Below are 27,456 nucleotides of genomic sequence, written 5' to 3'. Positions count from 1 at the left end.
GACGATCGTAACAAGGTGCTTCCATTGGCTGCCAGTCTGTGAAGTCATGTTTTCTGCCCAATAGGGATGCGCGCGCACTGTTTTCCCTTCCTTCCTTTTTGCAGTTTGCGGTGGTACTAACGCTCAAAAGTGTTCGAGATTGTCGGGCTTACGGAGGTGGGCAACGTTACGACTAAACGCTCTGGACCGGCTTCTGCATCCTGGGCAGACTTCTAAGGGTATTATGCCGACATACGTCTGACGTGCAGCGTCTGAGGAAAACCCCCAGGCAGCACAGCCGACAACCAAGGGTTTCGCTAACTCTCGTTGTGACATGGCCTGACATGACGTGACAGTTCCTGAATGCGCATATCACGTGGTAAAATAAATGTTTTTGTTCCTTTGTTCATACGCTCCTTTACGGCAGACGTCGGCAGTCTGCTCTGAAGTCTGCCCAGGACGCACGACCTCCCTCGAGCAACATCCCTCCGCACCGGCGGACAGGCCACTCGGTGGTAACACGTCAGCGACCAACTAAGCAGTCCACTGGCGCCTGCGCGCTTTATCCTCTGCTCTTTCCCATATTCCGAAGACCCTTACCTGAGCCGTAACGATGGGGGGGGGGGGCGAAAGGGGCAGCCGCCCCGGGCGCCCTCTCTCGATAGTGCGCCGAACGGCAGTCCCTGGCAGGCTGTTTGTACAGTATAAAGCGGGAATGAAGAGAACTTTAATTGATGATCTCTATACAGTGCGAATGAACGTTTTCTTTGCTTGGAAGCCATGTACCCAGAGTAAAAAATAAACGGAGCGACGAAAACATCGGCTTTCGAGAATTAGAATGGGGCAACATGGCGGTCTAAGTTGAGTTCTGTGCAGGGACCGCTAGGGGAGCTATGCCCGTTGTCCACAATGTCTCGGGTCACCAGTTGTTGCTAGACGAGGGAGAGACCAGGACAGCTGTTCGCTGGGTGTTCGTCAGAGTGCAACTGAACGAGGGCCGCTTTATTTCTCGCGCGCCTTGGCAGGCTGCGCGCTGACGATGATAATGGCGCTACAGGTGCAGAAACCATCAGAAACCGAAACAATGGCCCACATGGATGCTCATCGGTATAATGCCCCTAGCGGTACCTGCACACAATTCGCCCGAGTCCGCCATTTGCACGGAAGCCGATGTTTTCATCGCTCAATTTATCGTTTAGTATTGTTAATTTATTGTTCGTAGAGTAAGTAGACAACGAGTTACGTGTGGAAACGCCACTTAGGTTTATCCGCACACACCCCGTATAATTAATTAAGCGGAGTCTTAATTTCGTCAATCTTATTTTTCTTGCCTGCAGCGAGTCAGTTTGCTCGCCCGAGCAAAAGACGATAAGGTTTCATTTCAAGGCACGTCACGGGCCAGTTGAGTCATTACGGAAATACCGATTTGAACGCTTCTTGCTTAATGTTAAGCTCTCAGGCTAAGGAGACTTAACCTTACTTTCATAGAGTTAAGGTTACTGACAACGTTGCTACATCGTTCCCTGGAGCGCTTCCAGGCTTTTGAGCGACGCTTTTTTTTAGTGCATGGTGTTTTCCTGAGCCGTTTTTGAGAAGCCATGAAGAAAACAGAGAAGGAAGCAGAGTAAGTGAGTCTGAATGATGCGTGTATGGACGTTGTGCGCAGCAGTTTCGATGGAAATTAATTTTCAAATCTTGTAGAGCTTCCGGTGCCTCCAAGGAGAGCGAGGAAGAAGGATCTTCGTCAAAGTCGGAGTAAGTGGGACGCTTTTATTTATTTGAGCGCATCCAAGTGCGCAATGACGTTGCAGTTCCGTATCGGGACCACTCGTTTTTTAAAAAAATTAGTGAAAGCGTTATAGGAAGGTAAATATTGCATAGAAGTGGAAGAAGGTCACATACTGAATCCAAAAATGTAAGAATTATAAAATTCTGTGGACTAGAAGCTGTTTTATATGCATTTCAACAACCCCATCTGATTCACTTTTAGCGCAGGAGAAACACGGGAATGCTAAGCCTATAACGGACTCGAAACTTGCCATCTTGCAAGAGGTAGCGTCGTTGAATTGGGCTAAATCACCTCACTTTAGTGAGGTCAGTCTAGGCCAGGTGATATACTATAGCAATGGGACTGATTTCCGCCCTCTTTAGTCAGGCACAGTCTCATGCCCGCATCGCCTAGTGCGTGCATGGGGGGGGGGGGGGGGGGGGCAAACTGTGTAATCTAACCTAACCTAACCTAACTAAAATGCCCTCACCTGACATAACCCATACCTTTCGCATGATCACTCATCCGAAGCCGTTAGGCTTATCGTAGCCGTGTTTTTCTGTGGTTCAGATGGTGTTAATGAATTGCATATAAAAAAGGTTCCAGACCACATAATTTTATAATCCTTATATTTTTAGGCTCGGTATATGGCCTTCTCTCACTTCCATGCATTATTTCACGTTTAAACACACTTGCCAAATTTTAAAAGCCACCAGTCCCACTGCTATATAACAGCCGATTGGGGCCCGCTTCCTTGTCTTAACCTAAAGTCATAACGGCCCCACTGTCCCGACGGTGGTTGAATTTGAGCGTGTTGTGCGGTGAAGTTGTCTCTTTAGAGTACATGGGCCGCTGCATGTCCTGTTGTAAGGTAAAATCTGTACTTCGTAAAGGTCCACTTCAAAAGAGAAGCCAGGACCAGCAGGCAAGGATGGAGGTGCAACACAGAGCAAAAAGGCTGCCGAGCATGATGCCGCAAAATCTGAAGAGAAGTCTGGTGACGAGGCCGGCGAAAGTTCCGACACACACTCTCAGAAAGCACAGGGAGATAAGTCTGGGCCATCGACTGGAGACCAGACTGGCCAAACGCCGGCGGAAAAGACTGGCGACGAAGGGAGCAAGGCATCCGAGGGCAAGAGTGAGGACAAGGCAAAAGCAATGCCAGGGGGAGAGGCTCCGGATAAGAACGGAGGTGCCAAGCCAGGGGAACAGCCGAGAAGAGGATCTGGCGAAAAACCTGCGCCACAGTCCCGAAAGGGGTCCGGGGACAAGTCAGCGGACAAGAGCGGCGAAAACGGAAGCAAAGGATCTGACGAAAAATCAGGAGAGAAGTCTGGGACAAAATCGGGATCGAAATCACCCGAGAAATCTGGATCAAAATCGCCGGAAAAATCCGGTTCAAAATCACCGGAGAAATCTGGATCAAAGTCACCCGAGAAATCTGGATCAAAGTCACCCGAGAAATCCGGGACAAAGTCTGGGGGGCAGTCGAGAAAAGGATCGGGAGATAAATCTGGGGAAAAGGAGGGTTCATCGAAAACGAAAAGCGGGGAGAAATCCGGCACGGATGAAGGATCTGCGGAGAAATCTGGAGAAAAAGCGGGAAGCCAAAAAGGATCGCCTGGCAAACGCAGCCACCGCGATTCCAAAGAGGAACCCGGTGAAGATAAGAGCGGAAGTTCCAAAGGAGGCTCCAAGGAGAGATCCAAAGGTTCTAAAGAGGGCTCCGTAGAGCCCCAAAAGATAGTGCCGCAGGCTCGATCCTTCGCCATGGGAGCTCCAGATATGAATGTCGAAGACGTGGAAACCTTGATAGGGCACATGGAAGAAGAACCTGCAGCGGCCCCTGCAGCTCCTCCTCCTCCTCCTCCTCCTCCTCCGCCGCCGCCACCTCCACAGAAAAAGTCTTGGTTTAGCTTCTTCAGGAAGAAACCGCCTGCACCGCCTGCTGGAGACGTCGAAGCTGGTGCACCAGGACAGCCACCACCTGCAGCTCCCGCAGCGAGTACGGGAGGTTTCCGATTCCCGTTTTTTGGCAAGAAAGCCCCGCCACCGCCACCGCCTAAGCCGAAGCCGACACTGGCGGACATCCTCAGTGCTGAAGGTGAACTGACGTAAGTACGACTTTTTGCAAGGTTCGCTGCACAGTTTGGTTTTCTGAAACCGGGGACCTGGATTCAGCAGGGATTTGAGAGAGAGAGAAAGAGAGAGACTTTTATTCATATCCATACAACTGTTGCAGTGTTTCAATAGGACCGTTAGGTATTCTTTTAGTGCGGTTCGAACAAGATTTGCTGTAAACTATGCACATAATGATTAGTGCGTCTTGAGGGAGCAAACACGTAATAATAATGAAAGAACGATGAAAGTCACTGAAAAGGTTAGCCAGCTGTAGGACTCGAACCCACGTCTTCTGGATTGCCGGTCCAGGGCTCTACCAATTGAGCTAAGCTAACACGCCTTCTCAGCGACTTCCAGGGTGCGTCTTAGGCAAATTGAGGCTTTGTATGTATTTGTCCCTTCTATGTTGTTCCAGCCTCAGAACATCAATTATTTCACGTTCTTTCACGTAATAAGAATTTCACACTGACGTTTTTCTCGTCCGTGTTTTTCTCGAGGCCAAGACGGACCCATTGGAACATACGGGGCTCAATTGCCCTAAGGTCTATTTTTGAAGCGAACGGGCGACAAACACGGTAGTGTGAAATGCGGGCCCTAATCAGAAAAAAAAAAAAAAAAAAAAATGCGGTAAGTGTGTAAATGCGACGTGTGGAAGTTTGTCCCGTGTTTCGTGGTGATCGCTTCGCTTGTTTTATGTACAGTGCTGGACAAAAGTTTACGGAACGCGCGAGCGATGGATTTTCTCCTCGGTGCGACAACCTGGCGGCGGGCGGAAGCGGGCTTGTTCATTCGTTCAGAGGGAGGAAAGAAGTGCGCCGGCAGCGACACCTATCCAAAACACTTCGCCGGCACATTCAGGCGATACCGAAACTGCCGCAGTGTGTCGCAACCAGCGCACTCGCCCATCCCTCTGAACGAATGAACTGTCCCGTTTCCGCTCGCCGCTAGGGTGTCGCACGGAGGAGAAAATACACCGCTCGCGCGTTCCGTAAACTTTTGTCCAGCACTGTACCAACCGGCCCCATACGTTGTCAGTAGCTGCAGTTACTTTAGGAATCTCAAATTTTAGAAACTTGTCGCATCCTGGTCGACTATACCTATCGCCGACTGGTATTCACCGTGAAAGTTTCTCCCTGAGAAAGAGTTATTAACTATAGAATTACTGATTAATTGCGTAGTGAATGATTCTTTGCAACCAGGTTACTTCTTAAGACTGGTTTGAAAGCAGTGGTGTACGGGAATGTGAAATAAATAGTGAAGTATGCATCGTAATTGTTACTTATATTGCAGTCAAGGCGGTCAAATACGAGCCACAACATTAATTCGTGAGGTGTTCGCCGAGCTTGTAGCCTATCGTTTCGACGGTGTTACGTAATAGAAAGACCAGAGCGACATATGCGCAGAATTAATGGCAGAGGGCCGCCTCATAGCTTAAAGGAACATTGAAGGCACTTTGAACTTTTCTTTCTTTTTTTTTTTTGTTTTACCGCGTGATTATAAGCATGTTACCCTCAGGGAGGGATTGTCATACAAAATATTTGCTTTAGAGAAGCGCGCATTTAATGAAAAAATTGGTTTACAAGAGTGCGCGCAACGAGATCGATCTCTCACAGCTCCTTCTGGCGCGTTGTGACGTCACATCATAGAGCACCTTCATTGGCTGCGAGAATCGTCTGCTACGGCGACGGAGCAGGGCGACCGGTCGACTGCTCCGTGTGAGACGCGGGACAGGCGGTGCCAAACACGGTGAGAAGAAAGAAGGCACGAACCTCATTATTGTGCGGGTGACGTGACGTCACATACTGTAAGCCTATAGGGAAGGAGCTTTCCTAACACGCGAGAGGGAAATACGTTGCCCACGAATCTCTTGTGCCACGATTGCGCACTGTTGTCGCACTTTTTGTACGAATACACTCTTAAAAATGAACTTCACCGCATAGCATGCTCCTAGCCAACCATGATCTCGAATGATATCGTTATCTGCCCTGATTTGTTGAAAACGAGACGCGTACGCCTTTTTTTGTGGCACGTATGCTGTTCATAATTGTCACAAAAAAGGCGTACGCCTCCCGTTTTCAACAAATCAAGGCAGATAACGATATCATTCGAGATGATGGTTGGCTAGTAGCGTGGTATGCGGTGAAGCTCATTTGTAAGGGTGTATGTGGCCATTCAAGAAGGACATTGCCCTCTATGTTATCTGTATCCTCAGGGCCACTGGGGGTTATGGTGAATCCGGCGCCGCGATAAAGACGGTGGAAGAAGAACCAATTATCGCAGCACAGGTTCAACCACGTGAAGCAGCTGCACCGGTATTGGGACCGCCTGTAGCGCCACCACCACCGCCGCCACCAGCGCCACCGGGGCCGAAACCTTCCTTCATGGCGAGGCTCCGAGGGATGTTTTCCAAAAAGCCTGCGCCGCCACCTCCCGGGTGAGTCAGTGTGGTGCGTACGCCGTTCAAAACAGAACTTCACCAACTTGCACACTGTTAAAAAAACGAACTTCACCGCATAGCACGCTCCTAGCCAACCATCATCTCGAATCATATCGTTATCTGCCCCGATTCGTTGAAAAAGGGAGGCGTACGCCTTTTTTGTGTGACACACTTATGCCGTTCATAATTGTCACAAAAAAGGCGTAGCCTCCCGTTTTGAACGAATCAAGGCAGATAACAATATCATTCGAGATTATGGTTGGCTAGGAGCGTGCTATGCGGTGAAGTTCATTTTTAAGAGTGCGCACTCTAAAAACAGAACTTCACTGCATAGCACGCTGTGCGCCAACCATAGCCTGGAATGATATATGAAAATTACCACAAAAAAGGCGCCTCTCTCTTCGAATCAGAAGCGATAATCCTATCATTCGCGACTATGGTTGGCGCACAGCGTGCTATGCGGTGAAGTGATGTTTTTAGAGTGTAGCTTACCAAAATCCCGAATGACATCGTTCTCTCCCCTGATTTGTGGAAAGCGGTAGGCATATTCCGTTTTGTGACATTTATAAAGTTTGGCTAATTGTCACAAAAAGGCGCACGCCCCGCAGTTTCCACAATTTACGAGTGACAATTGTATAGATCTGCGCGGTGCCTTCAGCGTGTTATGTGGTGAAGTTCTGTTCTAAGCGTGCAGGACGGACTTGATTTGATTTCTAGGAGGAAGGCTTGTTAGTTACAGGATGTGAGAAGGTAATCAGTTGCAGTATCAACGTGGATAAGCAAATTGGCGTTCATGCTCGCGAGCTCATAAAGGCTAAGCGCCAAAATTTCTTTTCGGGGAATGAAAGCGGCCGTTACTTTAACACCAATACAAAAGGAACTGCGCTGTACATTTTCCCTCTCTTCCTCAAGAAGCGCGACATTGTGGAGAGGCCTCCGATTGGTCTCTTCAAACGATCTCCCGCCACGATTGGACAGATCGTGTTAGGAGACCAATGAGAGCGCGCTCCGTATTGTCACACTTACTGAGAGGGAGAGGTGAAGCGTCAATTGCGTCTTTTTTTCTTTCTTTTTCCTATCGATCATAAATCACGAACAACGCGCAACCGATGAATTCTCGTTCCTTTCATATTGGTGTCATGGTAACCATATCTTTCATTCCTCGAGGACAAATATTTGCACTTTAGTGCCCCTGTAATCTCGTACTCGCATCTGGATGACAGATTACAGCAACCTGCACCAATCCAGCCTGGCTTTGCACCAGTGGGTGCACCACCGGGAGCTCCTCCAGGAGTACCCCAACAGGCTGCACCATTTCAACCGCCACCTGCAGGAATCGCTCCTCCAGGAGCACCTCTACAGGCTGCACCATTTCAACCGCCACCTGTAGGAATCGCTCCTGCAGGTGTGCCCCAACAGGTAGCGCCACTTCAACCGCCACCCGTAGGAATCGCTCCTGCAGGCGCTCCTCCAGGACCTGCGGTGGGACCACAGTTTGGACAGGCTGGTGCTGCTGCTGGTCCGGGCTTCATGCCCCCGCCTCCGGGAGCGGCCCCTGCACCGGGACTCGGTCCCGGTCCAGCAGTTCCCGCTCCCCAGGAAGTTACAGAGTCAGTTTCTGGGAACGAAATATCCCAATCGGAGCATACGGGTCCACCGCCTGCACCTGGACTAGCGGTTCCGCCGGCTCCAGGACTGGCACCCACGGGTCCTCCGCCGCCTGGTCTCAAGGGGGAGTCGCAGATATCTGAGAAGGCGAGGTAATACACTTCAAAAAGACGTACGTCCAGGATGCAGTTGGAGGAAAAGCTAAATTATTGTGATTCTCTATAGTGTTGCTTTCTCACACTGTTAAAAATGATACGCATAGCACGCTCCTAGTCCATTATCATACCGAATGACAACGTTCTCGCCCTTGATTTGTTGAAAACAGAAGGCGGGACCTTTTTCGTACCATTACGTATGGCATAATTGGTACAAAACAGGCGTATACGCCTCCCGTTTTCAACAAATCAGGCACCACCGCCAGCACTCTCATTTTTAAGTGTGGACTTCACCAAGATGATAGCGTAATCAGTTGTGGGTACACCATTTTGTGACCATTACCACGAATGTAAAGTGTCTCAAAACAGGCGTATGCCTCCCATTTTCGACAAATCGGATATGATTCTGATGGCTAGGAGAGTGCTGTGTGGTGAACAACGCATTAAATGTAAAATGCAGAGGCGAGACCGGAGGGCCGGAGAGAACCAAACAGATAGCAAATCGAAGGACTATGTTTACGTTTTACATTTTATGATAAGCTCCCCGCTTTTCCGGCGCATTTGCGGAAACGAAATGAATTTTATCGTTTACTTGCGTTCCCCTTTTCTTCGACGAACTACGAAATCCTACTAAAAGTGTGTCCTGAACTATACATTTCACTTGTTTTCTGTCGACGCACCTCGCTTCTTCCTTCCAAACGTAGCATTTTTTACTCATATTCCGCGATGCACGTAATTTCTGAGAATAAACTAGGAGATTTTGTAATTTTTTTTTAACCCCGGTATTCGAAATCCTAAGGAGTACTTGGAAGCAGCCCCCCTTGTGTGCCTTTATTATGACGCGCCATAGCTCTGACTTCTAACGTGCGTTCGCATTGCAGCGATGTGGAGGCCAGTCGAACCCTGGGTGAAGTCAGCGGTGTCAGTGAGGCCAGTGAAGCGCCTCCACCTCCGCCTGGCATTTCCGGCGCTCCATTGCCTGGCGCTGGAGTGCAGTACGAACCACCACCACCTCCTCCTGAAGGGTAAGCCATAGAACTCTCATAATAACTAGAAACCAAGCCCGCGAAGAGGGGGTGTCTCGACTAGAGATGCAAAATTTCCGGTAATTTTGAATCGCTAAAAAAAAAAAAAAAAAAACGGAAACAGACGTGATTACTGCATCTCTATTCGATTTAAAATTGAGCCGTAAAAATGCACACTCTTAAAAATGAACTTCGCCTCATAGCACGCTCCTAGCCAGCCACTATTTCGAGTGATATCGTTATCTGCCCTGATTTGTTAAAAACGGGAGGCGTACGCCTTTTTTGTGACACTTATGCGGTTCATAATTGTCACAAAAAAAGGCGTACGCCTCCTGTTTTTAACGAACCAGGGGGCTTAATCACTTCATCGTCGTTACGGTCGTTACAAGCTAACGAGTGGCGGGAAATTCAAAAAGGTGGGCACGTGACACATTGCGCGTGACGTGTACCACGGTACGTGTACCCATTCGTTGCCGCAAAAGACGGCTTTGTTTTCAGTGCGTTTTTCTTCTTCACTCTTGAAAATGAACTTCACCGCATAGCACGCTCCTAGCCAACCATAATCTCGAATGATATCGTTTACCCTGATTTGTTGAAAACTGGAGGCGTACGCCTTTTTTGTGACACTTATGCTGTTCATAATTGTCACAAAAAAGGCGTACGCCCACCGTTTTCAACAAATCAGGGCAGATAACGATATCATTCGAGATGATGGTTCGCTAGGAGCGTACTATGCGGTGAAGTTCATTTCTAAGAGTGTAGACTGTAGCGTTGTGTGAACTAATTTTGTTTGAATTGCATTAATTGAAACACGGACTTTCATTTGAGAGCAAGTTATTTTTGCATTTTAGTGCCCGTTTAAGAGCGGCCCAGCTTAACTTTCGTCCTCGTTTTACGCAGGCAAGAACCCGACTTGGGAGCAATGGTCGCACGTCTCGAGGTGACGACGCTTCAGTCGAAGATCAAGAAGCTAAAAATCTTCATTTGCCTGTTGCTCCTCATTATCTTTATCATCATCATAGTGTGCTCCTTTAATGTCTTCGGTACGTGCACTGTTTTTCGGAACGGTTGATTTGCTGAAAGTACAGTCTCAAAGCAGAATGTCACCGCGTACCACGCTGCTGCACTGAAACTGAACATTTGTTCAAAACGGGAGGCGAAAGTACACTTTTTGTGACACTTATGGAATTACCCGTAATTTCACGCGTATTAGCCGCGGCCGGTGTGCGATTTTCTTTTTCTCACGGGCGCTCTGCGGCTTATCCACCGGTGCGGCTTACGTGATGACTTTTCCTTTTTCTGGTATTTTCCCCATCATACGCCGGTTTTAACGAAAGGGCCGACAGTGTCTCTGGAACAGCACTGCCCTGCCGATTAGGGTTGCCACCAGGCCGGTATTATACCGGCACGGCCGGTTATTTGCTCTCTCTGCCGGTTGCCGGTAGGAAGGTGATACCGGCAGTCTTTTGCCGGTATTTCTGGCTCAACACCTTTCATAGGGGTTTTTACAGGGTTTTCCTTTCAACATTCCACTGCAGCTTGAATAAATTTGGAGCACTGATCCAACTCCGTAGTCACCAGTCGTTTTCTTAGTTATTCATGATTATTATTATTATTATTATATTATTATTATTGTTGTCTTGAGCCAGTACGCTCGTTCTTTCTCTCTCTCTCTGTGTATACTGTCCACCCCTCACTTACTTTCCCTTTCCCGCGAACATTTCCTCCTTTCCCTCTATTCCACCTCCTCTCCCTCTGCCGGTATTTTTCACTATGAAAGGTGGCAACCCTACTGCCGATGCACGAACAGTGCGTAACAGGGACGGGTCCACATTCGAGTAGATTGATCTTCCTGGTGCATTCCCCCAAGCAGCTCTAACGAAAGTGATGACACTGATTCGCGTCTTCTGGAAGACCACTGACCCATCAATCCGCGAAAAACGCCCAACAAGGTCATAATCTGATCTTGGTAGAACTCTAGAACTGACATCCTTTGTTGTATACACTATGCCGATCCCGGAGTATGGACTACGTGGTTTATGGCCTTCACAATGGTCTCCTTTGTCGCACAAATCAGTCGTCTCGTATTGCCCGCGGCTTATCTGCCAGAAAATTTTCAAAATGTCCCTAAAAACGCGTCCTGCGACTTATCTGCGGTGCGGCTGACACGCGTGAAATTACGGTATGTTAGTTGTCATGGTGCTGTGATCAGTTATGTTATGCGCAGTTATGTTGATTTTCACAAAAAGGCGTACGCCCAGCTGTCTTCCCGGATCACAAGCGATAACGTTGTCATTCGGAGCATTGTTTGGCGCGGAGCCTGTTACACGGTGAAGTTTTTTTTAAGAAGTGTGTGATTGACAAAAACGCTTTTTTTTTTTTTCAGGATGCTTCAACGAACCCTCCTTTCCTTCTATTTACAAGCTGAATGAGACCACGGTTTGCCTGTCCGACGGATGCAAGTCGTTCGGTGAGAATTACAGTCTCATCATAATAAAATATGCCGCTAATTCATGGGTAAACGTGATCTTACCCATGCGGTGTGGCATATTGTGTATAACGCTTTTCATAGAACGGCGAAAAGGCAACGCAGGGAAATCTTGTCTGAAGGCGAGGGGAAAGAAGACTGAGGGGATCTTTTCGCCACCGCGAGTAAATCTGAGCATGTAGGATGTACCATGTACGGATACTGTAGTGTATGCACTGGATTTAGTCGTGAAAGACAAACGAGACTTGATGCGTGAATTTTATTATTATTTTTTTTTTGCACGCCATGGAGTTTTTCTCAGTGCAGTTCGCAAGGCGTTCACATTTGGTAGGGGTCACCACCACTCGAAAGACTACCTTGTGTGAATTGGTCTTCGGGTCGTTTGATCTAATCATGCCGACAATGGCTCTGTTATGGCTGGAGCAAGTGATGCACTGTGAACATATCTCATCATTTAGTCACTGCGTGCTCTCTCCTCGCTTCCTATCGAATAACAGTTGCATTGTTGTCACCCCGAGGTGTGTATCTAAGGAAGCTCGAAGTGCCCGCTCAGGTATCAGCACACACCATTACAACAGCGAAGCAACTTTCGCCTGCTCGCTAAGAAAAGGGGACTCGTACTGCTTGGTTGCTTCTCCTGCGTACAGCACGCCTGTGCAGTGAAAGCACGCTTTACAGGAGACCGCCAGGGACGGTTGGACGGGACCATTTGTAGAATACATTGCGCATAAATCAAGAAATCTGGAAAATCGCAATTTAAATCAGACTGGAGAAGCAATGTTCCGGAAACAATACCTGGCTGTTGCACTGTCGCATGTGCATTCGTTGTCCTTACATCAATTCAATTCAGTCGTAATAATAGTAATAATAATAATTTCATTTCATTTTATTCATCAGCTCTCGCATAGTACACAGCATTACATAAGCGGGCCCGCCTATGCCCGAGGAGCTTGTGATAAATAATAACAATAATATAAACGCTAAGAAATTGAGCGCGAGCTGTACTAATTATAATCTACCCACTGTGATAGACTCAACATGATCGAGAGCCTCGCTATATTTAACCTTTTTTTTTGCCAAGAATGCGCCAAATGAAGGGCTGTGCGCGCTGCTATTGCGTGCCGAAAATATTGTCTCCTGTACCCAACCCATTCGTGACGTGGCTTATTTTTTAAAATTTATTTAGACTATACTGCAGGCCCTAGTGGGCCCCAGCAGGAGTGGCACAGAACGAAAGTAAGACCCCAAAGACCAGGGTTATCTCTAAGCTTGTCAAGGTATCATTTTGGTAACTTTTTGCCCTGCCGTACAACTGTGTACTGTGGTAAATGGAATACGTAAGCTGAAATGAATTAAAAATTGAACTCTTTTTGTTCAAACGTGTTTCAGTGTCACGCTTTTCGGATTCCATGCTCTCGTCCGTCGACCCCTGTGAAGACTTCTACGAACACGTGTGTGGTGGCTGGATGCACGAAACAGTTGTCCCTCCAGATTCTGCAGCCATCGACGTCTTCACCGAAGCACAAAGAAGCATCCAGGACGAGATCATGGGTATCAGTTCGTGTATCACATTACGGTAGTTTGTTACGTATATAGGCGAGTTGGGACAACGCCACCTACACTATAAACAAGGCATTAACGAGAATGGTACGCGAATGGAATGCGTAGTCATTAGACGTTCCGCAAATCACAGTCACGCGTTCCACGGCTGTTTCTATGGAGTGGAATCGCCATCCATCATCCAATGGCACCTCTTAAACGACGTGACGTGATGATCACGGGTTCGCCAATCACGACCGTGCTATCGGCGGCCGTAGCTGTGGAGATGAGCCGCTACGAGCCGCATAGGTAGCCACTGGTAGTCAGAGAAAGCTTGTGTTTGAAATCGTCTCCAGCGATTGGCTCACGCAGAGGACGTCCTGACTTTACATGTCGATGTGGCGAAAGAGTGAGAGGATGTTTTAAACAGGCCTTCTTTATCTAGGTGGCGTTGCAACGGCTCTAGAGGCAGCGACTCGCAGCCGCGGGCCTTCCGCGTTTGGAATCGTCTGCGGCGACTGGTTGTAGCAGACGACACCGCGATTCCGTGTCTCTAAGTAACTAAGAAGGGAAACGAGACAGGGTGCGGGCATTTTCTAGCCAACAGGTGTTACTTATAGTTATATGAAATGTCCAAACCACAGATAAAGATATGTGTATTCGGTATGTCATTACATCATTAGTGAATTGCACGACAGAAGTAAAGGTACCGACCAGCTCGTCTTCGGACGTCCATATTGGATACTTTTCGGATGTGGCTTAACGACGGTGCTTAATCGCGTGTGTATGTATTTCCTGCGTTCCAGACATGATGAACCATACGGTCGTTTCCTACAAGAGCCAGAGTGCGGTTCAAAAGGCAGCGGCTGCGTATCAAGGTTGCATAAACATGGGTAAGCCACAGAGAGCTTCCAACAATAAGTATGAGTGTACACGGACGCAAAACGATTAATATGCAGTTTAATAATACAGGGGCAATTGGGGGTCGGGACTGTCCAGGCCTAGCTAACTGTGCACGGAAACAGGGAATGCACTAGCTGTCTTCGACTCCCAGATTTTTCTTTATCGATCAAGTAGCGTCGTTTAGGAGGAAGAAGAAGCGAAGCTTACGATTTTCACATCCATTTATCTGCTTTAGGAACTCCTATTTTTTTCGATCGATCCATCCATCCATATTCCTTCTATTACACGATATGAATGTTCTTTCTAGCCGACAATTGCACATACTTTGCAGAATCACCTTCAGAACAGAGTGCAAATTTTGACAAACATTCGAAATACAGTCAAACTCCTTTATAGCGAACACCTTTTTAACGAAAATACCACTACAGCAAATTTTTTTGCGGTTCCGCTGGATCCCTATAGGTCCAATAATGGACATCCTTTTTAACGAAAATACCTTTACTGCAAATTTTTTTTTGCTGTCCCTTGAGTTTCGTTGTAAAGGAGTTTGACTGTATCCCTAATATCCGGACCCTCGAATCCTCGAATCCTAGGCAGGAATTCGAGATTCGGGAATCCGAATCGCAGTGCCCGAAACGGCGAATCGAATCTTTCGAATCCACGAACCACGTTTTTTTTTGTTTCATTTTAAATTTGGCGCCTCCGCAGCCCACTGAAAGCCTGATTGGAAAGCGGATGTCTTCTTGTTTGTTTGTTTGCACTGCTCTGGACTGAAAGAGTTCAGGCAGGAACTCTTACATTACAAGTTTGAATGTATCATTGTTTTTACTTTTGATTCTTTATGGAAACAATTCAGACTCCAGAATTTATCTACTTCCTGTAGTTGATGAAGAACAGGTTAAGTAAATTGCATTTAAGGAAGTATATGGGCATGTTTTCTCCTGAAAGTGAACTATTATTTAATTTGTTTTTCATTAAATACGCTTTGCAAGTAAGCGAGCGTTCTGCGCACATCTCCTCTCCCGGTTACTCCACTCGGGAAGCCCCATTGGCTACGGCGGCACCCTCCCTCTTCCCTCTCCCGGCCTCCTCTCATGCGCAGAGACGCACTTGCACAGCGTATAAAGATATATTCTGCTTCAAAACACTTTTCAGTAGAAGTGTTTTTTCTCCCCTGGCTTTTATACTCTTTTTTTTAAAGAAAGGATTCGAAAGATTCGATATTCGTAAGATTCGTGGATTCGCAGAACCTTCCTTGGATTCGTCTTCGGCTTCGTCTTCGGAACATTCTGGATTCGTCCCACCTCCATACTAAACATACAACGCGCCTCTTTCCATTGCAGAATTCCGAAACAACAAGGGCACAAAGCCTCTCGAAAACTTTCTCGATCACTTTGGAATTCCCAGGTGGCCGATAGTTCAGAGCGACTTTCAGGTACAACTCCCATGATATACACTCTAAGAAAAAAAGGAGTACTTTTACTCCTTTTGGGGAGTAAATGCATTGCAACAAAAAATAGTCCCTTTCGGGAGTAAATGAATGTTACAGAGTGGAGACTGCATTTCGCGCGCTGTTGTAAGTGTCCCAAGTACATAATTCGTGTGCATGCACGAAAATACTTCGAAGCGAACCGTCAACCGTGATATATCGCGTGATATAAAATCTTGCGCCATACATAGTGCACAATTTGCGAAGAAAGATGCGCTAAATGTTTCTTATTCTGGTGTGGCTGGAAAATTGCTACGTTGGCTGAGTTATACAGCCTTATGCCGTTCAAATTGACCAAGGGCACATATTTACGTAGACTGTTGCATTCAGGAGACCATTCGCGAAGTTCAGTGACAATTTGCAGTCCTGGGGAGTAAATGTCGGGACTAAATGTCGGGTTAGGGGTCAAAAATTGGGAGTAATTGCAGACTTGGGGAGTAGAAGCTGCGATTACTCCCCGTTTTACTCCTTTTTTTTTCTTAGAGTGTAGGACACCTTACAGATCCCCGCGTCTATCAAACATCGCGTTTTTGCCTTTCAGGCGGACGTGACAAAGATACTGGCAGACATGATACGAGAAGTTGGTCTGAGCGCACTTGTGCACGTTCGTGTATTTCCCGATTATCACGATAACCAAAAGCACGCTGTCTACGTAAGTTGCTTCGCATTGCGCTCGTTCATCTTTGCACGTATAAATGGGTACTAGAGTGCAAAAATTTATCGTCCTGGAACGAGAGATGTCGATTACCATTTAACGTGGAGCTGTATGCGAAATGTAGATCGGCCAGCCAACGTTTGGTGTGGAGCAGGCCGTGCTGAAGGCGAGGTTTCGCAGTCCCTACTTCAGAATCTTGCACCGTTATAAGCTGTACATCTACCGGTGTTCTCTCATCATGGGAGCAACAGTGGCAGCGGCAGACCTGGTCAACGAAATCGTCGCATTCGAGTCCAAAGTAGCTGCGGTAATGTGGACGAATCCTCTTTTTATCACTCTTCTTTTATTATATCAACGCCGCCTTGAGTAAACAAAGCATAACCGCTTAAACTAAACGACGTGACGTAGTCAAAGACTCCGCCAATCACGACGTGCTTTCGGTGGACGTGTTTTATGGAGATGAGCCACCGTGAGCCACATGGGCAGCCAGTGGTAGCCACAGAAAACGTGTTTCAAAATCGTCTGTTGGCTATTGCCTTTTAGCAGACGACACTCTAGATGGCAATTTAGCAGACGACATGAATTAAACTAGTTAATTAAAATGCCCTAACGGACATTTACATTCAGTCCACGTTGCTGCGGAGGCTGCGCCTTCGTGAGGACAAAAGTAGTATTGAGTGGCCTCATAGGGCTTCCAAACGTTCACAAGTCACGTTACTTTCATTTTTCAGTGATTGTTGAAATGTTGTGATTGTTGCTATAATTTTCTTTTGTATCTACTTTACCCCTGTAATGCCTTCTGGCCTTTGGGTTTCTCGCAATAAAGTTTTAGTGCGTCGGAAGATTTCTACGAAAACGGTACGATAGAGGAAGTTATCAAATCCGAGCTTATATCAGTGTGACGTCACCCACCTCAAGGAATCGCTGCAATTGGCTTATCATATTTTTGGAACTGTTATCGTGAACACCCTTCCGATCTAGTAAAACTCCAATTCCGATTCAGTCTCCATTCTGATTCACTCTCATTCTGATATTTGTGTATTTATACACAAATTTCCGACATTTTTGAACCACTGCTGAAACATTCTAGCTGAAGTACGTTTACAACAGAGTCTGATGTGTTTCTTTTCTTTCTTGTGGCTCAGCTTGCAGAGGAGGAGACACCTTTGCCCAACCCCAAAAGGGTATTTAACACGCTGACATTGAAATCCTTAGAGACCGCTGCACCGCTTGTAAGTACGAGCGAGCAGATTACATTGGTACATTTTTTTCCGGTAATCTTGTGCTTCTCCTCTACTACTCCACTTATTTGTTCCTTATAGATAAGATGGACCAACTTCTTTAATACTATATTGAAAGACGCCCAAGTGACCTTGGACATGAATGATCGCGTCATCGTTATGAATCATCTTTACCTGAACAGGCTGTCTCAACTCATCAAAGATACGCCGGAGTACGTGTTCGTTCACAAACAACGGGCGCGTTAAGTAGCGGCTCCGGAGCGCATGGAGCGCGCTCCTTCCTATACGCACACGTCGGAGTGCTTCTCGCGCTCTCCACCCACCTGCACCTTAGTTAAAGGGGCACTAAAATGCAAAAACAAGTTCACTTCAAAATTACGCTACACGCTGTGCTAATTTCGTACTTGTTATCGTAATTCAAAACTTTAATTCCGTTACGAAGCTGCAATCAAAATTATACCTGACTCTTTCTTGCTTCGACGCTAAGCAGAGAACATCGTTTCAGCTCGTGCATCGGTGTTCTTAGTCCATGCTGCGCGTGCTCGTGCGTGCCATGCCATGCAGCAGTCTCGGTGAAAAACATATGGCAAATTCGGGTGGTCATTTCGGAGCAGCTTTTTTTTGGCAGATCTCGAGCAGTCATGCTCGCTTGGTCAAAATGAAGCAAATCTCGCATGTTCGCGTGGCGCTTTCCGAGCGCTCGGAATTTGCTAGCTAGCACTTTTTTTGCCCGGTCTCAAAACGATCGAGCAGCAGATTGCTCAACTGTATCCGGTGTCGTCACATCCGCACTGCAACGGTGGCGAGTGCCCTCATTGGCCCGCACGTTGAAATCGCGTGGTTTAGCAGACGACAGAACTCGAAGACTTGCGACCACGACGCCCCTAGCGTGATCCAAGTACCTAAAACGGCTAGATTCCTAGCAATCATGTTCGGGTGGCAACGTTCACGTGATCCAGCTCGGTCGCCGACCTAGCAATTTCCGAGCGCCCGGCCGTTTTGCTACGAAATGACCACCCGAATTCGCTAATAGTGAGCGTTGCGAAGCGGAGTGGCGTCGCTCTCCGAAGGACGTGAAGATAAGTGTTGTCAGTGGAACATTCGCGAGGACTGTTGTGAGCTACAGTTCAATGAATCGGTATTGGAAAATGCAGCAGTACGCATCATGCCGCGCATATATACGGAACACTACGATCGGGCCCCTTCCGAATCCACAAGGCCACGATAGGTATGCGAGCGCTTCTCCTGCATGCTGTCTGATTGGATCCCATTCGTAGCTGCCAAAGGCGGCTCTCTTTTCATTGCGTTTTTCTTCTAAACGGTAGCGTTGTGTGACCTAATTTTGTTTGAATCGCACTAACTGAAACACGGACTTTCATTTGAGAGCAAGTTGTTTTTGCATTTTAGTGCCCCTTTAATCTTATTTAAAGGCTGCAGACAGCCGGATCCGAAAACGGCTCTACCGGAGAAGAACGTCCAGTGACAACAAGAGGTCTAGAGGCGCTTTGCACGCGCCACGTGCACACATCACGTGCACACGTGACACACTCTCTTGACTTAAAAACCCGCTTAGCAGAGACCCCGGGACGAGAGGGACAGAGTGGGACGGAACGCGCTCTGCAGAGCCGCTACTTAAAGCGTCCAATGACATCACTGCGGATTACACGTGAGGGCGGCGGATAAACGCACTTTAGTACCAACGCTCTTAGAACAGGGCTTCACCGCATAGCAGGCTCTTAGCATTAGCCGTCACCCCGAATGAGGTCGTTCTCTCTCCAGGTTTGTTGAAAACGGAGGTGTACGCCCCTTTTGTGACACTTGTGTGTAGTTATGTTAATTGTAAAAAGAAAAACAAGAAAAAAAAATCCCGAACGGACCACGCTTTCCAGAAATCGTGAGCGATAACGATATCATTTTGCGCGGTGGTTGGTCTTCGGTCGGTTATGTGGTGAATTTCTGTTATAGGAATGTGGCTGCGTCCGTGTGTATAAGTCTGGGGTATATTCGAATCACGTTTTTAATTTTTGTTGTGCATAGGGGGCGCTCTAAAATGTAGAGGAGGTGTTGGGAAGGGTGTACAAGTGCTGCGATAATGCATGCTTGTACCCACGAATAAAGAAAAATATATAGCGCTCCGCGAGGTTCTGGGTGCATAACTTACTTTGCTCCACTTTAATTCATTAATCAGTCAACTTATAATTAAAACAAAAATTGATTCTAAGAATTTAATTAACTTGACTACACCACACCGTAACGCCGAAACGCTTGAAGGGAAAATTGCCACTCTCAGGGCGAAGAGAGAAAGAGAGAGAGAGAGAGAGAGAGAGAAATAAGCTGCTCCAGATTTTCTCGGTGCAATGCACCAGTAGTCAACGTTACGTTACCCCTGCGTACCGTACATTACGTTACCTATACAGAAAACACTTACCCCCATTAACAGGCGATATTTGGCGCAGGTACATAGTGGCCAATTACCTTGGGTGGAGGCTGGTTGAGAAAATGGGCGCGTTCACCATAGAACGCCTTCGTCGAGCCACATTTCGTTTCAACCGGTACCGCTACAGCACCGTGGAGATCGCACCTCTATCACGTGACTGCCACGGTTACATGTCGCGTTACATGCCTTTCGCTGTCGGTCGCTTCTACTATGACCGAGACCGGCAGAAGCCCATCGAACGGAAGGAGAAGGTATGGCACAGGTCTGGCACAAGTTTTTAGATCTGTGACATCACTCACAAGCATACTCAGGTTTGTCGCCAGCAAAAGGAAAATGACTCATAGCCACAGTCGCTTCGCGGCGCTAACACGGGACCATTATAATAATAATAATGAAAGGAAATGTGTATGATCGTATGCAATGCGAGCACACTAGGAATATGGAAGTCCCGCACGACAAGGCTGCTACTCAACCATCATCCTGACCGAGATCGTTCTCTCTTCTGATTCGTGAAAACGTGAGCCGTATAATGCTTTTCTGTGACACTCAGCTCAACTGCATAATCGTCACAAAAAGACGGCTAGCCAGAATACAAAAACATACACTCTTAAAAATGAACTTCACCGCACAGCACGCTCCTAGGCAACCATAATCTCAAATGATATCGTTATCTGCCCTGATTTGTTGAAAACGGGAAGCGTACGCCTTTTCTGTGACAATTATGAACAGCATAAGTGTCACAAAAAAGGTGTACGCCTCCAGTTTTCAACAAATCAGGCCAGATAACGATATCATTAAAGATGATGGTTGGCTAGTAGTGTGCTATGCGGTGAAGTTCATTTTTAAGAGTGTACCCGAAGACCACTGCCAGTCAAATCTGATTGGTTCCGCCCTATCAATGCAGACAAATGTCTTTTCTTAAAGTTATAACATGACTCAAGTTATGTGATACACCATGTATCGGACTCGAGGTAGCGTTTGCATTATAAGAGTCACTTATCGGATTATAATCTCTGGCTCGAGGTTCAAGAGATGGCGGACGAAGTAAAAACTGCTTTCGGGATATGGCTCGACCTTGCGCCTTGGATACTCGAAGCCAACAAAAAGACTGGGGTGTTTAAGGTGCGAAAGCGTTCCGCATAAACTAACTGCAGGGATTGAATTCAGCATTTCGTTGTCTTTTTCTTTTTTTTCAGTTGCGAGAAATGAAAGTAAACGCCGGTTTCCCGCTCTGGATCAAAAGCGACGGAGAGCTGAACGAGTATTATGCCAGGGTAAGCAACATTGGTTGTGCTCTTCACGCTTCTCAGCAGGGGGATGCCCTACACTCTTAAAAATGAACTTCACCACATAGCACGCTCCTAGCCAACCATCACCCCGAATGACAACGTTCTCGCCCTAGATTTGTTGAAAACGGGAGGAGGAGCCTATTTTGTGCCATTATGCACGGCACAAAATAGGCTCCTCCTCCCGTTTTCAACAAATCAGGGTCGAGAACGTTGTCATTGGGGATGGTGGTTGGCTAGGAGCGTGCTATGTGGTGAAGTTCATTTTTAAGAGTGTACGCGCTAACAACTGAACTTCACCGCATTGTAGGCTCTGCGCCAGCCGTTGACACGAATGATAGCGCTTCTGATTCGAGGAGAGAGGGGGGCGTACGCCTTTTCGTGTCAATTGGGATATATGATAACTGACACAAAAAGGCGTACGCCCCACTCTCACTTTCGAATCGGGAGCGATAACTCTATCGTCCGTGGCATTGGTTGGCGTTGAACGTGCCATGCGGTGAAGTTATGTTTTTAGATCGTATATGCACCCTCCCAGCATTTTTATAACTTGCCCCCCCCAGCGGCAAAATCACCATCTCGTCCTGGTCGCACGTAATAGGCGACATCATTTTGAGGTCATGCGACCTTGTTTACATTCCTTTCTATAGCGCTTGTCGACATGTTCCCATCAGCGTAAAACCCAGGGGTGAACTTATTGTGCCACTGTAAGTTCTACAGTGCTTCTTACGCGAAATGGTAACTTACTCCTACCAAGTATGATTGCCTAGAGCATGTACGAAGTATGGGGGCCGTGTCGTCATCGCAAAAAGATAAAAATAAAAAAATAATAAAATAAAAGAAAGACAAGTCAGGAATGCGACGTCGCATTTGCTAATGTACGGCTTTCACTGCGAGGAAATCGTGTAAAATTAATTACCGAGGTCCAAAGAGGTTAATAAACGATGCACAATAGCGTTGATTACAGTCGGTTTAACCGGATATCATGGGCGCGGCCATTTTTACGCTCACGTGTAAGATGACGTGGACCAGGACTTGACAAGAATACATTGCGTTCGACTGTCACGCTATCGTATATGGACCGACATGTGGTAGGGCACTCCTGTGCTCGAGAGGGACTTCTGGTTTTTGTTTCGCAGATAGCGGACCTACGGATAGAAGACTTCTTCGGATCCATGCAAAAGATATTGCAAGAATATCAGCTCAACGAATTTTCCAAACTTAAGCAGTACGGTTATGCGAATGACTTTGGGTATGTGCAGACGCCTTGATTTTTATTACCATTATACAGGGTGTCCACGCTAAGTGTGAACAGATTTTTTAAAAACATATCAATCACTTTTTCCGAGATGAAATCAATTGCAATATAGCATATGCTGAAGGGCACTCCCTAGGGGGGCATTAACAGACTCCTAAGGCAAACAAACATATATATATATATATATATATCTTCTGATTCGAAGAGAGAGAGAGGGGCGTACCCCTTTTTGTATGTATTATCATAGTATATCTAAACTGACACTAAAAAGAGTGCGCCCACCTCTTTCTTCGAAGCGATAGCCGTCTGACTCGTGGCGATGGTTTGTCGCACAGCGTGCCATGCGGTGAGGTGAGCGTGCCATGCGATTTCTGTTTTTAGAGTGTTTGAGGCCGACAACGGCGACCTCTATCATTAACGTCACCATCACCTTATTGAACTATGGTCACTTGAAAGAAGAGGACGACGAAAGCTGTGCGCCGACAGCTGATTGCTCACAAGCGCGCGCCCGCCCGCACCGCGAGCTTCACGTTTCTGCTGCCACGCAAGGAAGCTGCCACCGCCATGTACTGGCTGCAAAGCGAAAACCCTCAGCCTCCCGCTCCACCCGAGTCCAAGGGAAAGGAGCCCGTCAAGATACGAGTCCGGAAAACCAGCAAGATTCGGAAAAAGGGCCAGCCTTCTACCCCCGACATGCAGGCGGAGGGCAACAGGCCAGAGATTCCTCTGGACGCCAAGCTGGCTCGGGCAGCCAGCGGTTCCAAGGAGAAACCCGCCAGGAAAAAGAGAAGGAAGAGGAAGAAGAGCAGCTCCGGCGTCCCATCCAACGCCGCCACTGCCGCGACCAACACGCCCGACGCCCCCAAGGAAGCCGGCGGCGGAAGCGCTTCGGAGCCGAGCAACAAGTCTTCGGGCTCCAGCGGCTCGGAGGCGAAGGGGGGCAAGAAGAAGAAGAAGAAGAAGAAAGACCAGGCGGAGACGGGGATAGACCCGTCCCTGTCGACGATCCACGAGAACTTGCACACCATGGAGAGGATGGAAAAAGACGACACCGCCGTCTATACGTACGCCCTCATTGTGGTGCTCATGGCGGCTACGGCGGTGCTGATCGTGCTGGCCTTTTTCTTTCCCGACCTGCTGAATCACGCGGCCAGGTTCCTTTTCGGCGGCCGCACGGCGGCCACCCTGAAAACTCAGAAAACTAAGAAAACGACTCCCATTGAAAGCTTGGACTGAAGTTCGTTCTAGTAACAGCGCCACTCTGGTAAGTTAACCAGAATTCGGGAGTAAGTTTCGTGTTTTTTTTTTTTTTACAGGTGGCTGCCGACGCAGGAACAGTTCGATCCTACCTATCAGTACCTGGGAAATTTCATGTGTAGGTTTGTTACAGAGGTAAACGTGATGGGGGAATTTCTGAAGACTATATGGTTTTGATCTTTCAGTGCTGGACGAAGCGTACGCTCAGGAACCGTTCTTCAGGATGACTGCTAGCCCGTAAGTGTTGATTTGATGATAAACGGAGATAACAGAAAAAGAAGAGGTAGATAAGATGATAAGAGGGTGCTACAAGGGACAGAGGTATCTGGATGGCGTCACGTCTACACCGCGTAGCACGCTGTGCGCCAACCATTGCCACGAATGATAGGGTTATCGCTTCTGATTCGAAGAAAGAAGTGGGCGTACGCCTTTTTGTGGCAATTTGGATATATGAAAATTGACGCCAAAAAGGCCCCCCCGCCCCCCCTACGCCCCCCTATCATTCTTGGCAACGGTTGGCACACAGCGTGCTATGCGGTGAAGTGCTGTTTTTAGAGGGTACTTGCCCGTGTGCGTCTTTGTATTAACGCTGCACGCGTTATGAAGGAGAAGTATTGCGCAATAATAAATAGAATTACGAAGCGAAGAATATTACACCTGTAACTAAATACCTGCAGGTAGGAGTTGTTACCTTCTTTAGAGTTCTGTTCTCTTGCATTTTATAGATCCGTCAATTACGGTGGGCTAGGATCGGTCCTTGGACGGTACATCACGTCAGGGTTTACCGCCTACGGTGCGTTCTGCTCACTGTGCGAGTAACAACTCGCGCAACGTCGCGGCAAGATGCAGCGCTGTACTTTGCAGGGGCCCTGTTCAACGCTTTGGGAAACCTGGATGACTGGTGGAATCCTGCGAGCCGTCGGGGTTACATCAGAGAAGCAAGGTGCTTTTCCAGCCAGATCGAGTGGTACACCAACCCTTTCACTGGAGAAGTGGTATGTGTCTTTCTGTTGATTCTGTACTACACTCTTCACTTCACGTAGGCATACTGGCATACTGTCGGACGTCCTCTTCCCCGAAGGTTCTTGTGCGGAACGACTTTCAAAAACTCGCGGCCTCGTGCGCTGTCTTCAAGAAACGGGCCTATCGGAAAGACCACTCTAGTGCATCTCTCACCTACAGTGTGCCTCCGTCCCATCAATATCGGTTATCCTGCCCTATGTATCACTTTGAAGTCCTCAACTCCCCTCTCCCACTTTCCTTATTTTTTTTTTTTTTTTGCTGTAGCCGTGACGATGCCCACTTGAGTGCGGCCAACAACGGCAAGCTACTTCGACCCCCCCCCCCCTCCTCTGTTTTAACAGTGTAGGCAAACTCAATGCATTAAACGGAATGGCAGTAGCCTCGCCACCTAACCAATCATCATCTCGAATGACATCGTTCTCTACCCTTATTTGTTGAAAAAACGAGGCGTACGCCTTTTTTGTGCCACGTGAAATGATCGAATCGTGCGAATCGGCTTCGCCGTCAGCCATGCGTCCACTACCTTCTCGTATGCCCCGCTCTCAATAAGCGGACTACATTCTCCGCTGGTGGAGATGTAACTCTGTGACTGTAGCTATTAGGCTTAGGCTCTTAGGTTTCTTAGGATATGCTCGGGAGTGCATATTCCCCTACAGCTCTAGTCAACCTTAATAATAATAATACTGAAAAAAAAATATGGTCTCGTTTCTGAACGCGATTACAGCAACCCTCGGGGCCATAAGGAAATCAACAAACAAACCCAACAATAACAAACACAACGTCAACAATTGAACAAACTTATTGTGTTAGTTTAACGCAAGGATTTTGTTCACTCAATACTCCCCCAGTGCCACCTAGGGTGGCTGCTATCGCGCTTGGAAATGAGACGGAATTTTTTTCGAGTGTTATTATTAAGGTTGACGGGAGGTGTACCGTCAAGTGTTGAGGGAATATCTCGTTCCAGATCAATGGCAGCGCGCACATGGACACCCTGGTGGCAGACAACGCAGCCATCAAAGAGGCTTACAAGGTACGCGAAATGGCACCGAACGTGTGCGCTTACGACTTGAACTTTTCTTATGACTTATGACTTTTCTTCAGGCGTACCGTGTGTACATGACCAAGTACGAGGAGCTGTACAAGCTGGTAGTCATTCCTGGACTGGAAACGTACACGCAAGACCAGCTATTTTTTGTGTCCTACGCCATGGTGTGTTCGCAAATCATTTCTTGGCATATCTATTGCGCGTCATCTTATCTGAGGGACTCCTATAGTACGTGGTCTGCATAAGGAATCTCACGTACTATGTTATCTGATATTTTGGAAGGGTCGGTGGATCTCCTGGGTAGGCCGATAGGCCTTCTCGGTCAATTCGTGAGTGTGAGGATCATGTCACGGCACTGGTGCTGCGCAATTAATTTTATTGCGCGGGGGCCAACGTACGTTCAGAGCAAGCTTTTGCAGGGTAGTGCTCAGTTTCGGGTTTTGCGTCATGACGAGTTGAGATAACACAATACAATACAATCAGAACGGAAAGTTACGCAGTTGTCTGCAGTCGTTTACATGTATATCCTGTAGCCATCGCGGTACGCAAAAAATAAAAAATAATAGAAACAAAACAAATAAACAACAAAGAATAAGAAAAATTGAGGAAAATGCCATGATGTACCTATATTGGTGCTGGAATGTGAACACACACACACAACGGTATCGTGGTTTGCCTTGTGAAACTTGAATCTGAGCTTCTGTTACGCTACTTTTGTGCGGAGTCGCATGTAGCACCGTAGCGTGTAGCGTTGCGTACCGGTTGCAGCACTGCGAAAAGATTGTCAAACACCACCCCTCGCTTTTCACTTCGCTCGTTTTTGCGCAGCCTACATATATTCGGCTGCATTTTGCTGCTGAACGGGACATGTCTGCTGTCTAACTAAATTTTATATATATATATATATATATATATAAATCTCGTGGGTTAACGTGTGGTGCACTCTTTAAAAAAGGGGTGTACTTTAACTCCTTTCCTTGCCACATATATAACACCCTTTTGGAGAGTATAATTACGCTCAAAAGGGTGTCTCCTCACTCCTTCAAGGGAGTAGCATAACACCTTCTCCCTGCTGGGAGAAAGGTGTTATGCTACTCCCTTGAGGGAGTGAGGAGACACCCTTTTGAGCGTAATTATACTCTCCAAAAGGGTGTTATATATGTGGCAAAAAAAGGAGTTAAAGTACACCCTTTTTTTAAGAGAGTGGTTGCGAAAAACCTGACGCTACAAGGAACTTATTTTCGTGCAGACAATGTGCGAGAAAATTCGGAGGCGTTCTCTTTTTTCCATACTTCGTCCATCGCCAAGAATGTCGAATCACTACAGGTAGGGGACCCGACGACGTTCTTGACGTGTTTCTTATTGCGAACGTGTTCTATCGCAGGACAAACCTACCCCTGATGAACTTTGACCGTTTCTCCTACGCCTTCAACTGTCCTCTTGGTTCACCGATGAACCCGGAACTCAAGTGCGAAGTTTACTAGGCCTGTAAACGCGCAAATAGGTTTACGATAGTGTACAGTAAAAATCGTGCGTATAATATTCGCACCACAGAGCCGGGCTTGCCGTTCTTCGTGGTTAGCGAGAAGCCGTGATCAGTCATCAACAGTCGCTATAGTACTGTGTCAAGGCGTAACACCCTTTCACTGTTTACAAACCAACCGCACAACCAAGGCACAACCGGAAGTTGTCTAGGGTTCCCAGTGTCAGCGGCTGCATGTGGCGCCACGCCGTGTCACTCA

At 47.4% G+C, this 27,456-nt stretch overlaps 1 protein-coding gene and 1 non-coding gene across 9 annotated transcripts; one reads left to right on the top strand and one right to left on the bottom strand.

The window, feature by feature from the left end:
• Positions 1–1,229: 1,229 nt before the first annotated feature.
• On the top strand, positions 1,230–27,263 carry LOC135370482 (uncharacterized). Of its 8 annotated transcripts, XM_064604232.1 has the most exons (27): positions 1,230–1,603; positions 1,681–1,734; positions 2,641–3,861; positions 6,081–6,302; positions 7,529–8,065; positions 8,950–9,093; positions 9,994–10,136; positions 11,480–11,563; positions 12,971–13,132; positions 13,927–14,013; positions 15,367–15,458; positions 16,054–16,164; positions 16,292–16,474; positions 17,313–17,399; positions 17,490–17,620; positions 19,865–20,096; positions 20,869–20,967; positions 21,042–21,119; positions 22,271–22,383; positions 23,706–23,764; positions 23,832–23,883; positions 24,372–24,439; positions 24,511–24,641; positions 25,634–25,699; positions 25,771–25,878; positions 26,964–27,040; positions 27,099–27,263. In XM_064604232.1, the coding sequence occupies exons 1-27, from the start codon at positions 1,578–1,580 to the stop codon at positions 27,196–27,198; spliced, it is 4,467 nt and encodes a 1,488-aa protein (XP_064460302.1). In that variant the 5' UTR covers positions 1,230–1,577; the 3' UTR covers positions 27,199–27,263. The 8 variants fall into 8 exon arrangements, 4 of the variants coding, with proteins under 4 accessions (XP_064460302.1, XP_064460304.1, XP_064460303.1 ...); XR_010415357.1 differs by lacking the exons at positions 25,634–25,699; positions 25,771–25,878; positions 26,964–27,040; positions 27,099–27,263 and having other exon boundaries at positions 23,706–23,768; positions 24,511–24,534; XR_010415356.1 differs by lacking the exons at positions 25,634–25,699; positions 25,771–25,878; positions 26,964–27,040; positions 27,099–27,263 and having other exon boundaries at positions 23,706–23,781; positions 24,511–24,534.
• Positions 4,131–4,203, bottom strand: Trnaa-ggc (transfer RNA alanine (anticodon GGC)). Its single transcript has one exon. It is a non-coding gene; the product is annotated as a tRNA-Ala (tRNA).
• Positions 27,264–27,456: the final 193 nt, after the last annotated feature.

This window comes from Ornithodoros turicata, chromosome 10, assembly GCF_037126465.1.
Source record: "Ornithodoros turicata isolate Travis chromosome 10, ASM3712646v1, whole genome shotgun sequence".
Lineage (NCBI taxonomy): Eukaryota > Metazoa > Arthropoda > Arachnida > Ixodida > Argasidae > Ornithodoros > Ornithodoros turicata.
This window is presented reverse-complemented; position numbering and strand designations above follow the sequence as displayed.

What these genes read in the sequence shown, in the direction of transcription:
- LOC135370482 (XM_064604232.1), top strand. Translation starts at nt 1,578, where the DNA reads ATGAAGAAAACAGAGAAGGAAGCAGA. An exon ending in TCGAGTCCAAAGTAGCTGCG is followed by an intron (nt 16,475 to 17,312) that starts GTAATGTGGACG and finishes CTTGTGGCTCAG; the next exon opens with CTTGCAGAGGAGGAGACACC. An exon ending in TAGAGACCGCTGCACCGCTT is followed by an intron (nt 17,400 to 17,489) that starts GTAAGTACGAGC and finishes TGTTCCTTATAG; the next exon opens with ATAAGATGGACCAACTTCTT.